Consider the following 12,168-nt stretch of genomic DNA (forward strand, 5'->3'; position numbering starts at 1 on the left):
AGCCATCTGGGGTGTGTGTGTGCGTCTCTGTGTGTGTTAGCATACACATAACAATATTTATCATTTTAACTGTAATTGTACAATTTAGTGGTGTTCAATACATTTACAATGTCAGGTAACAATCCACTAAAACTCAACACCAATAAAATCTCTGCCGATTAAACGTTCTCCCTCCCCTTCCTCCCTTAGCCCCTGGTAACCTCTTTTCTACTTTCTGTTTCTACAGGTTTGCCTATTCCTGGTATCTCATTTACATGGAAATATACAATATTTGGAGCTTCCCAGGTGGCATTAGTGGTAAAGAACCTGCCTGCCAATACAGGTAGACATCATAGACTCAGTTCGATCCCACGGGTTGGGAAAGATCCCCTGGAGGAGGGCACAGCAACCCACTCCAGTATTCTTGCCTGGAGAATCGCATGGACGGAGGAGCCTTGCAGGCTTCAGTCCATAGGGTCACAAAGAGTAGGACACGACTGAAGCATCCTGCATCTGGCTTACTTCACTTAGCATAATGCTTTCAAGATCCATCCATGTTGTATCATGTATCAATTTTTCATTTGTTTCTGATTGAATGATATACCACAGTTTGTATAGGTCACATTTTGTTCATCCATTCATCTGTCGATGGACATTTGGGTGTTTCTACCTTTTGGCTATTGTGAATAAGGTCATAAGCACTGTTATACAAATATCTGTTAAGCCCTGCTTTCAATTCTGTGGTAATTCTTTCAAATCTGTAGATTTGATTCTTGAAATTTAATTCTTTCAAATCTGTAGAACCAGGTTTGGTGGATCATATGATAATTCTACATTTAACTCTTTGAGGAACCGCCAAATTGTTTTCCGCAGTGGCTGTGCTATTTTACATTCTCACCAATAGTTCCTGAGGGTTCCAATTTCTCAACATTCTTACCAACACTTGTTATGTTCCTTTTTCTGTTCTTATTATCGCTAGTCTAGTAGGTATAAGGTGTTATCTCATTGTGGTAAGGTTGTTTTTTTTTTTTCCTGTCTCTTGCAGAGAAGGAATCCTAACTGATCATCCAGGCAACTAACATCATATTTGGATCTAATTGGACTTTATACCCATTAAGGTTTGCCCTGGCATTTGGCATAGGAAACATTATAAACACTTCCTTGTTATGCAGCCACTCAGTCCCAATTGAAACCTGTCTTAACTGCTGTTTTGTGTTTTTTTCCCCCAGTTCAACATACATTTTGTGTGTATGGCTAGATTGAAGACGCAGAAGGTAGAATGCCCTATTTGCATGACATTTGGTAATTGCCAAAGCATTTTCACAGATGGGTTCATTGACATCCTCTTCCTCATGAGACGGATCTCTTTTATTGATGAGAAAATTGTGACTTATCAGTGTTAAGTGGCTTGTTCAAGCTCACACCACAAGTCAGAGAGACAGGCTGGCATCAAGATACTCAGAGTTAGACAGAACCTCGAAAGGCAGGGAACCCAGGTCTCCTGTTCGCCGGTGCACACTTTGTGCGGCAAGCAGTGTGGGGGGAGGAGAGGTACTATGACTCGGTAGGGCGATAGTATCTGGAGTTGTATCTCATCTCTACCATTTACGTGTGTGTCTCTTTCAATAAGCCACTTTCCTAAGTTCAGTTTGTAGAAAGTAATAGTGCCCACCTCACAGAGTTGCTCTAACACTGCAATGACCCAGAATATTAAAGCATAGGGCTGGCACATTTAAATGCTCAATACATATTAATTCATGTTTCTACTACTCCTATATCAAGGCACGATAGATTTGGGCCAACTTCTACCTTAACACAGAAATCTACCACTAAATTTTATCTCATTCCTCTAAAACAACACAATCGGTACAAAGTTCTCTGTGCATACAGTATGCACTCTCCTTGGAAAGACTCTTCCTTTTTTCTGCCAGGCAGTCTTCTACTTAGCCTTCAAGACCCTACTCAAAGGCCTCCCCCGCTTCTCTGGAAGGCTTTCTGAATTCCCCCAGGCAGAGTTATTTGTCCTACTTCTAGGTTCCCTTAGCACTTGGTTTATATCTCTGATCTAGCAAATTACATCATTGTATTAATATTATAACTTGACAGGTCTTACATGTCTACAACTCCCCGCACCCTTGAATGTGAACTTCTGAGGGGAAGAAGGGCACTGATCATTCATCCAAGTGTCCCCAGTCTCTAGCACAATGTCTGGACCTGGCAGAGGCTCAGAAAAGGCAGATTAAGTGGATGAAGGATGAAGGAATGAATGAATGATGGGTAAATAAATAAATGGATGACTGAAGCTCTATGGTTAGTCTATCCTCTTGCCTCTAAGAAGGTAAATGCCCTTAGATATCCCTGTATGTGAGGCATCCAGCTTCATTTTCATGCCTCATCCTTCCTCAGACTCTGTACCGTGGACTCCCACGCGGCTAAGGAGCACTACCAAGCACCAGCAGTAACCTGGATGATGCTTAATCCCCAGGTTGCCTTCAGAAGAAACAGAAAGCGTGGCGAGGAGGCCAGAGACCCAGTTCCATCTGCCTCACTGACGGGACTGCCTGGATTGCAAACATCGAGCTTAAACACCCCTGTTGGCCTTATCCAGAGGGAGACAGAAGAGAATAAACCACATCCAGACATGGAAATATGTGGTCAACCACAGAGCAAACACTGATAGTGATCTGAAATCTGATCATTCCCATCAGGGTTTTTAAAAATTAAAATTAGGCCTTTTGTTTAGGCCTTTTGATTGAAGTGTTCTTGTGTGTATCCAGGCCTCATTCATTCATCAGGGACATCTCTTCTCCCACCAAGGAGAGAGCAGAGGCCCAGAAATTGGGACTCTGGCCACAGGTGACGAGAGGCAGCCCAGCCCTAGGGATCCACCCAGTGACTCCTGCTGGGAGATTGTTCTCTGCTCAGGCTGCCTCAGCCCAGTGCTCACCTGATGGTCCCCGACAGCAGGACTGGATCTTGAGGGATAACCGAGAACTTGGACCGCAGGTCCTCCAGGCTGAGGCTACAGATGTCCACGCCGTCAATGAGGATGCGGCCACCGGCTGGTTCCACCAGGCGGAAAAGAGCCACCCCCAAGGAGGACTTCCCTGCAGGGCAAGAATAAGTGGGGCTCTGTCTCCTGAGTCTGCAGGAGGGGCAGCACAGGTCAGACCTGGTGTCCACCCCAGAGTCCCCTCCCCATGACCCACTCCTTGTCATCATGAACCAGAGAGGGCAGAAGAGGCTTGGAGTCTCCAGTCCCCACCCCAAGGGGTGCCTGAAACCATGAACAGCTCTTACTGCCTCAATCAGAGGGCGTGAATGGAGCCCTGGGTAAATCCAGCCCACACATAAGTTTTGTTTCACACACACGATATTATTGCTGCTTTTTTAATTCTTTGCCAGCATTAAAAAAAAAAAAAATCAAAGACCCAGTATACCAAAGCTCAAACTGCATGATTCTCTTGAAAGTCAGTAAAATGGGCGACACTGGGCCCATATCCCCTCAGGCAACAGGCAGCTGGAGCCAAGCGTAGCTGCTTCCTTGAGAGAGAACAGTATTCAAGTTCAATGCGCTGCCCTCTCCACCCTCGTTTCCTCACACCCCAGGCCCATCACGTACATTTGAGTTTCCAACCTCTGCTCTAAAAGGTAAGGTCTGTGTGAGGAGCAGCCATGTGTCTTGTTCACCTTTGTGTTTCCAGGCCTGGCATATAGTAAGTGCTCACTAAATACCTACTGGATGAATTCAGTCAATTGGACCATCGCTACTTGAGAGCAGCTCTACATCAGACCCAGCCCTCTCAGCCCAGCTGCAGGGGAGAAATGGAAAGGGAGAAGCACATGAAAGAATATAGCTGGGAGCTCTTCACTTTTCAGTAGTACAAGGCCTGCAGGGGCCTGAGGAGACAGAGACTTGGGAGGCTTCAGTCATCCTGGGGGGCTGCCTGGAGGAGGCAGCCCCTGGAGCCCAAGGCTGGGATCCGAACAAGGCAAAAAGTGGAAAGGGGTGAATACCCTTGGGTCAGATCTCCCAAAAGTGATGAGAGGAAGAGAGGGAAGAGGTCAGCCAGGAGAAAGGAAGTGGGGAGAAGCAGGTGGAAAAAGAGGTACTCCTTGGAAGAAAGGTTATGACCAACCTAGATAGCATATTGAAAAGCAGAGACATTGCTTTGCCAACAAATGTCCATCTAGTCAAGGCTATGGTTTTTCCAGTGGTCACATATGGATGTGAGAGTTGGACTGTGAAGAAAGCTGAGTGCCGAAGAATTGATGCTTTTGAACTGTGGTGTTGAAGAAGACTCTTGAGAGTCCCTTGGCCTGCAAAGAGATCCAACCAGTCCATTCTGAAGGAGATCAGCCCTGGGTGTTCTTTGGAAGGAATGATGCTGAAGCTGAAACTCCAGTACTTTGGCCACCTCATGCGAAGAGTTGACTCATTGGAAAAGACTCTGATGCTGGGAGGGATTGGGGGCAGGAGGAGAAGGGGACGACAGAGGATGAGATGGCTGGATGGCATCACTGACTCGATGGACGTGAGTTTGAGTGAACTCTGGGAGTTGGTGATGGACAGGGAGGCCTGGCGTGCTGCGATTCTTGGTGTCGCAAAGAGTCGGACACGACTGAGTGACTGAACTGAACTGACTGAGAGGGAGATGGGAGAAGGAAAGTGTTAGTCATTCAGTCCTGTCTGACTCTTTGTGATCCCATGGACTGTGTAGCCCATCAAGATCCTCTGTCCGTGAGATTCTTCGGCAAGAACACTGGAGTGGGCTGCCATTTCCTTCTCCAGGGGATCTTCCAGATCCAGGGATCAAACCTGGGTCTTCTGCACTGCAGGCAGATTCTTTACCATCTGAGCCACCAGGGAAGCCCATGCAATCTGGTCTTCACCCTTGCAGAGCTCTGCACGCCCCCTGCAGGAAGCACTCGTTCCTGCACCCTGTTCACCCTTCCATCTCAAACATTGGCCTCAGAGTACAGACTACTGTAGTTCAAGGGCCCAGCAACTCCGTGGCTCTGTTAACATCACCCCTCTCCTTCCCCAGGGCCTTCACCACCAAGGCAATTATCTTCCTCATTCCTTATTTGATGACCTGTCAACATCCGTCGCCTCCACTGGAATCCCATGACAGCAGTGACTACGGGTTTTGTTCTTCTAGCACAAAATGAGTCCCCAGTAACTATTTGTAGGGTCATTGAGTCACCGCATGTCTGAAGACAAGTCTGACACCCAAATCCAACGTTGAAAACAGGGCATGCCCTGGACCCTGAGCTCACCGGAGCCTGTCCTTCCCACGATGCCCACCACTTCCTGGCTGTGAATCGTCAGGCTGAGGCCGTGGAGGATGATGGGCGTGTTGTCTCTGTACTTCATCTGGTAATCCTGGAACGTGATTTCCCCATGCTGCGGCCACCCATGAGGACAGTTTGCGCCTTCTATGTGTAAAGGAGTCTCAGGGACACACATCTCGTTTTCAAACAGAGAAAAATAAATCAATGATTATCCGTCTCTGCCCATCCCCTGCTGACCCACTGGCCTCTAGCTGTTGGGTGTGTGAACCATCCCAGCCTGCCCTTGAACCAGGGTTGAGCCCCCGCCATGTGATCAGAGAAGCATCTCACCCCCTATCACCTGAAATGCACAGGATTTTATCCCCAAAGAGCAAGAAACCATATTGGTAGTTCCCATGTTATTAACATAGAAAACTCTAATTTATTGCGTGAGGCTCTAAAGACACAGAATCCAGAATAATGATAACCAGGACAGCAGGGTTAGCTCACTCCTGTGAATTGTGTTTTAGAGCTCAGAGCCCTTGGGCAGACAATTTCTCTCTATTCCTATCCTAGGAGGTAGGCAATTTTAAATGATTTCACAGGCAAGGAAATAGAGGCTCACACAGGTCGGATGACATGTTAAGATCACACAGCTGATGGGGACTCAAACCCAGGACTGCCTGACTCTAAGCCCACAACTCTGCATTGAGCAAGGTGGCTGGATTGGGAGGAAAGAGTTCTCTGGATATTGGGATAATAATTCAGCTAACCATATTAAGTTGTTTTGTGATTCCATGAAACAATCTAGATATCATTATACTGAGCCTTTACTATGGGCCAGGCACTGCGTTAAGTGATTTACATAGGATGTGATCTAATCTTTGTAATAAGCCAATGACACAGATACTGCGATCTGTCTCATTTCATTGATGGGGAGCTGAGAGGCTGAATAAGTCACAAGGCTATACATCTGGCTCAAGGAGCAAAGCTTAGACCTGAACCCAGGTGATCTGTTTCCACAATCTGGATTCGTAAGTCCTATGACGTAAATAGAAGCAATATTAATAACAATTATTATTGTTATCATCATTATTATATTTGAGCAAACCTCTCTCTTCTAAAAAGGGCAGATCATTCCATCTATATCCAAGAGTGCCATGAGGGATATGGTCAAAAAGAGCTGATGAGTATGGAAGAGCTTCTGAGAGATGATATATACCCTTCTGGGGGAGTTGAAGGGGAAGGACTAGAAGCCAGTTGTCTCCTGGGAAAATCTCAGGGCCCTTGAGGTGCTGGGGCTTGCAAAGGCTGGATGTGAGACTTCCACATCTCCCTACACAAAGCCAGACCTGTGTCCCACCTTCATGTACTGCAGCATCCTCTCCACAGCTGTCAAGCACGCCTCTGCCTCTGAACCAATCCGGACACTGGCCTGGAAGCTGGACGCCATCTGGAACAAAGGAGAAGCATCTGAGTAGCAGGCTGTAGGGGTGACCTCAGGTTCTCATCGCTTCCAAAGGTGGGAAATCGCCATTCCTCCTGAGTAGCTCCTCAAACCAAGACAACTTCCCTTATAGGGAAGGAGCAGGTATCTCTGGTGCCCCACTGAGCTACATCTGAGTGTGGCTGCAGCTGTGGTGGGCAGCTGGAGGAGAGAATCCCACCAAGCCTGTTTCACCACGGGTGCCCTCTGCTTTATGTTCAAAACCTTTGTCCATACTACAGAGGCCACTCAGCCCAAGTGCAGCCCAGAAACATGGGAGTTACGGCCCTTGGGAGCAGCCCTCTCCTAGTGGGGAAAGGAGCCACTAGATAAACTCTCCTATCTCTTGGCCTTCAGGGACTATCCTGTTAGTTGGTGATGGAGCAGTGACTCTCGATGACACTCTTGCAGTGCAATTCCTCCTCCCCTGTCGCATGCTCCTGCTCCTGGGTCCTTTCTAGAGAGCATCTCACAAATAATCTACCTGCATCAAGTCCTTGTCTCAGGCTCTGCCTTCAGGGAAACCCAGACTAAGAGGAGCCTCAGGAATTCTTAGGAATTGGAGGCACCACAGATGAGGATACAGAGGCCCAGAGAGAGGAAGTGATACACACAGAATCACCCAGAAGCCAGCAGCAGAGCTGGGATGGGGGCCCCAGTTTTGATGCTCTGCACCCTTCAGGCCATGCAGAAGGTGCCAGGCAACAACTCCCTTATACAGTCAGTCAACAAACTCTGATGGAGGTGCTGGGCCAGGATCCATGCTTACAGTGCAGCAGACCCAGGCCCTGCCCTCAAGGAGCACCCGGTAGAATGGAGAGAAAGACAGGTCAATCGAGAAGGCGGCATGATAGAGGAACCACTCAGCTCCGTCATGGCCACAGGACAGTCACCAGACAAGGGCTGCTGGGTAGGCTTCCTGGAGGGGGTGGCACTGGAGGCACCTTTTTAAGGAGAGGTGGGATTTAGCCAGCTAAACATGGATGGAGACAGGTGTTCCTAGTAGGGGGACAGTCTTGAGAGTAGTAAAATGGCATCATCCATTCAGGGCTCCTCAGGCCATGTGACTGTGGATAAAGCAAAGGGTATGTATGGGCTAATGAGGCCAGGGAGGGAAAACCTGAAGAAGTCAGGGAAGAGGCCACCATCATGAAATGACACTGAGCTGGGAAAGGATATCAGGCACAGTTGATTGACTGCCTATCAACAGCCAGTCCCATCTTCCTTCCTTGCTGACACAGCTTCTGTTATGTTCAGGTGTCTGGCAGCCTGGAATTCCAGGGAGGCTTGGTTACTTCAAACCAATCATATTAACCCCTATCCTCTTGCCAACGACTGGTTTAGCAGTAAAGCAAAGTGAAGTGAAGTCGCTCAGTCGTGTCCGACTCTTTGCAACGCCATGGACTGTAGCCTACCAGGCTTCTCAGTCTATGGGATTTTCCAGGCAAGAGTACTGGAGTGGAGTGCCATTTCCTTCTCCAGGGGATCTTCCCCACCCAGGGATCTAGCCCCCGTCTCCCTCATTGCAGGCAGACGCTTTACCCTCTGAGCCACCAGGGAAGCCCTAGCAGTGAGCCATGACACAATTCTGGCCAATGAAGCACAAGGAAAACTCAGATGTGAGTATTCTAGGAAACAGCTCCTGTTCTTACACGGGGGCACATGGAAAAAGTTATCTCCTCTCCAGTCTTTAGCAGTTTCTGGATGAGGATGAGTTGTTTGGGGCTGCAGCAGCCATTCCGTGAACTTGAGTAGACAATCCTGAGGATAAAGTCAGACTTCGGATGCCAGAGCAGAAAAATTAAAGATCATGGGTTCATGATAAGCCCGTAAATTTGCCAACAGAGGACAGCCCTACCTCAGCCTTCTGGTCACATCAGATAATAAGTTCCCAGATTGCTAAGGCCATTTTGAATTGGTTATATGACTTGTTTTGGCTTGTAACCAAAAGTATCTCTAATATTTACTAAGAAATCTCTTAAAGCTACAAAACAACATTGTGTGTGATACCTGCCTCCCAAAGCCTGAATTTCCTCCAGAGTACATGCAGAAGTCAAAGTCTGACCAGAGGAGAGAGTGTGTGTGGGGTCTAGGGCCAGATTTAAGGGCCTGGAATGTAGGTTGATGGCTTAGGTCTAGTGCATAAAGAGACAAGGAGTCTCTAGAGGGTCTAACCAAGGTGATGACATGAGGAAAACCAGAATTAAAGATCACTCTGGAGTGGGGGCTTCCCTGGTAGTTCAGTTGGTAAAGAATCCACCTGCAATGCAGGAGACTCCAGGTCAATTCCTAGGTCAGGAAGTTCCCCTGGAGAAGGGAGAGGCTACCCATTCCAGTATTCTTGGGCTTCCCTTCTGGCTCAGATGGTGAAGAATCCTCCTTCAATGATGGAGACCTGGGTTTGATCCCTGGGTTGGGAAGATCCCCTGGAGGAAGGCATGGCAACCCACTCCAGTATCCTTGTCTGGAGAACCTCCATAGGTAGAGGACCCTGGCGGGCTACAGTCCATGGGGTCTCAAAGAGTCAGACATGACTGAGCAGCTAAACTGAAGAAAGTGGATGGGAAGGGGTTCAGGGATGGGCAAGGCAGGGGGGCTGAGAAGTTGTTACCCAGCATAGAAATTAGACACTCAAACAGAACACCAGACATTAAGAAGAAAGGATGAACTTGGGGCCATTCTTAGATCCTCAGGCCCTCTAGCAGAGTTTTTCCTTGGTGTCCTGTGGTGGGACAACTGGTCAACCCTGAGCAAACACCCGTATACATGGTGCACTTGGGAGAGCAAAACCTGCACCCACTCTTTGCTCCAGCACCAGATAACCTAGGCACAGGGTTCAGCTGGCAGGGGGCATCTCTGTCCTTAGTGATGCATGTCCCCCAGGACTCCAGGGTGGGGCCTCTCCCCAGAGTTCTGGAAGGCTCAGGGTAATTCTGCGGTGGGCCACATGCACGTGTGCTCGTGTGTGTGCAGGTGTGTGTTTATGGATTTGTGTGTCAGAAAAAATGAGAGAGAGAGAAGAGTGTGTCCCACCATGGACAAACCTGTCTCTCAGCAGCTGTGGGAACACAGGCAAATTAACTCTGGAAACTGTAGCTTCTTATCTGTAAGCTGGGAACCATAATAGGGAACGTTTATCCAGCATTTATTCTGGGCCAAGGTTTTTAACATGTATGAACCCTTGAGTTTACATATATTCCTCACAAGTCTATGATTCCAGAACTTTTATTATCTCCCTTTCATAAAAGGAATAAGGAGGGTAACAGATTTCCCCAAAGTCACATAGGCGATAATGGACAGAGCCTGTTGAGAACCTGCAGCTTCCAAACCTCATGTTCTTAACCATTTGGCCACATCTCATGGAATGTTGTAACAGTTCAGTGGAAGAAGCATAGCAAGTGTCCAGCAGGTCATGGGCTCAGTGCAAGCTCCCCAACTGCCCACTTAAGGCCTGGGGCGGCTGTCTGTGGGCATGAGCACCACACAGCCCCCTGCATGGCCTGTGCACCCTCAGAAGAGTCTGCACACAGGCCTGGCCATGTGGGCACAGCACACATGTGTGTCTGCCACAGGGTTCAACAAGGAGCAGGAAGGAGCCCCTCCTCACCCAAAAGGATGCCTCAGCAGGGGGCGCACAAGACCCAAGTCCAGTTAGAGAGAAAGAATGAGAGAGGATGGTTAACGACTACCCCTGTGGGCGAGGGTGCCAATGGAACTGTGCACCCACGGTTTCCTGAGTTTCCTAACTAGCCTCACAGCCCTCGGGGGAGCCCTTCCCCAGGACTTTGTGGACATAAGCCTTGGCCCTGATCCTGGGCATGGAAGAATTCAGGCCATGAGACATGCAAAGCTTCTACACCAGGGTCCCCTCAAGAACCCATTTTAAAAATCAGATTCCAAGACCCCACCCAACCAGGACCTGACTCTGAATGGCTCCTCTGTGCTCTGGAGTGTGGCCCTCCCGTCAGCTCCATGAGCCCAGCTGAATCAGCCTACCAGGCTGGGCCGAGTACTCGGGTTCAAGTCTATGCACTTTGAAGCCTCACAGGCCTGCCCCAGAGGAGAACTGGGAAACCTACATTTTAAATAGCCTCCCCAGGTACCTCAGAAAAGTGACAACTGACTCAGGGTATGTATAGTAAAGTAAAAAAGACACCACAGGAAACCAAGAGGCCCAGGGTCTTGCCCTGGCTCTGCTTCTAAAGCTCTGTGTGTTCAGACAACTCCTTCCCTTCTCTGAGCCTCAGTTTCCCCATTTACACAATAGGAAGGTTGGATTCTGCTTTCTCTGGGAACCTCTTCAATCCCAATATTCTATGATTCTGTTAAATACCTTTCAATGTAGGCTTCCCAGTTCGGAAGTGACAAGGAAACAGAACAAAGCTGCAGATTCAGAAAGCCAAGCATCCAGTTCATAAGGTCACAAATGGCCAAAACCCAAGGTGTAATCAAAGTCCCACAGACCCCCAAGTCTGCCCACAGGCCACAGACCACCACCAGCCTCCTCCCTGCCCCCCTGCTGTCTGATAGTCCATCCCTCACCTGCAGGACGAGGCTGAGAGCCATGGCTTTATAGGAATGGGGGGCAGAGGAAAGGCCGAAAACCAAAAACAGGGCTACCACCAAGGTCACCAGGTTGGTCATGAGCTCCAGTCTCAAGGCCACCCATCGCGTGGAAGACATAAACATCAGCAGGTAGTTATTCTGTACATCTGTCAGCTTTTTAAACCTGACAAAGAAAGGACAACATGAAAGTCACATGTGTCTGTCTGACCCAGGGTTTCCTAACGCTGGTTGCTTTCTCCAGCATCCAGCTCCCCAGTCTCACCAAAGAACCAACGAAGAAAATTGGAGAGGATTCCTTTCTCCTCCTTTCTCAGCCATGGAGTTCACCTGACCCCAGATCTAGGAGTGAGCTCGGACCAATTTAGGCCTACTAGCAGTTCTTTTCCCCTCGCCTCGATAATTGATTCAGGATGGGTAAGTTACTCTACTGGGCCAACAAGAATGAATAAAGGCCCAGATTTGTGAGTGAATGAAGGAAAGCAATCCCTTCTTCGTATCCGTCCACCTTGCTCACAGCTGTATCCCCATTGGGTGCTGAGCATCTGGGAGGTTCTCAGTGTTGACTGAATGATCCCTTAGTCCTAGTCTCTGCACAGTCTTTGGGTCTCTCTAGTGCCAGTGGGAGAGCTGGCACCATGGTTCATCCAATATTTCAGTTAACAGAGCACACACCATCTCCCATGCCCAAATCTTCCCTGGCTTCAAGGCCACCTCAGATGTTGCCTCCTCCCCAAAGCCTTCCCTGATCCCAAGCTGCGGGTTATCACTTTCTCCTCTGAAACCCCAAGTCATTCTACCTGTGTTTCTCCCTATTGCATTGTATTCAACACTTGTCTTATTACAAAAATATACATCTGTGTCCC

At 48.5% G+C, this 12,168-nt stretch overlaps 1 protein-coding gene across 1 annotated transcript in view; it reads right to left on the bottom strand.

The window, feature by feature from the left end:
• Window positions 1-12,168, bottom strand: part of ABCC11 (ATP binding cassette subfamily C member 11) — a 77,098-nt gene that overhangs the window by 4,730 nt on the left and 60,200 nt on the right. Inside the window, exons 22-25 of the mRNA XM_055551945.1 lie at window positions 11,282-11,468; window positions 6,617-6,706; window positions 5,260-5,449; window positions 2,927-3,086 (exon numbers count right to left, since the gene is read on the bottom strand). Of these exons, the coding sequence (XP_055407920.1) occupies window positions 2,927-3,086; window positions 5,260-5,449; window positions 6,617-6,706; window positions 11,282-11,468 (627 nt within the window). The remainder of the gene's footprint in view (window positions 1-2,926; window positions 3,087-5,259; window positions 5,450-6,616; window positions 6,707-11,281; window positions 11,469-12,168) is intronic.

The sequence above is a fragment of the Bubalus kerabau genome, chromosome 17 (assembly GCF_029407905.1).
Source record: "Bubalus kerabau isolate K-KA32 ecotype Philippines breed swamp buffalo chromosome 17, PCC_UOA_SB_1v2, whole genome shotgun sequence".
Lineage (NCBI taxonomy): Eukaryota > Metazoa > Chordata > Mammalia > Artiodactyla > Bovidae > Bubalus > Bubalus kerabau.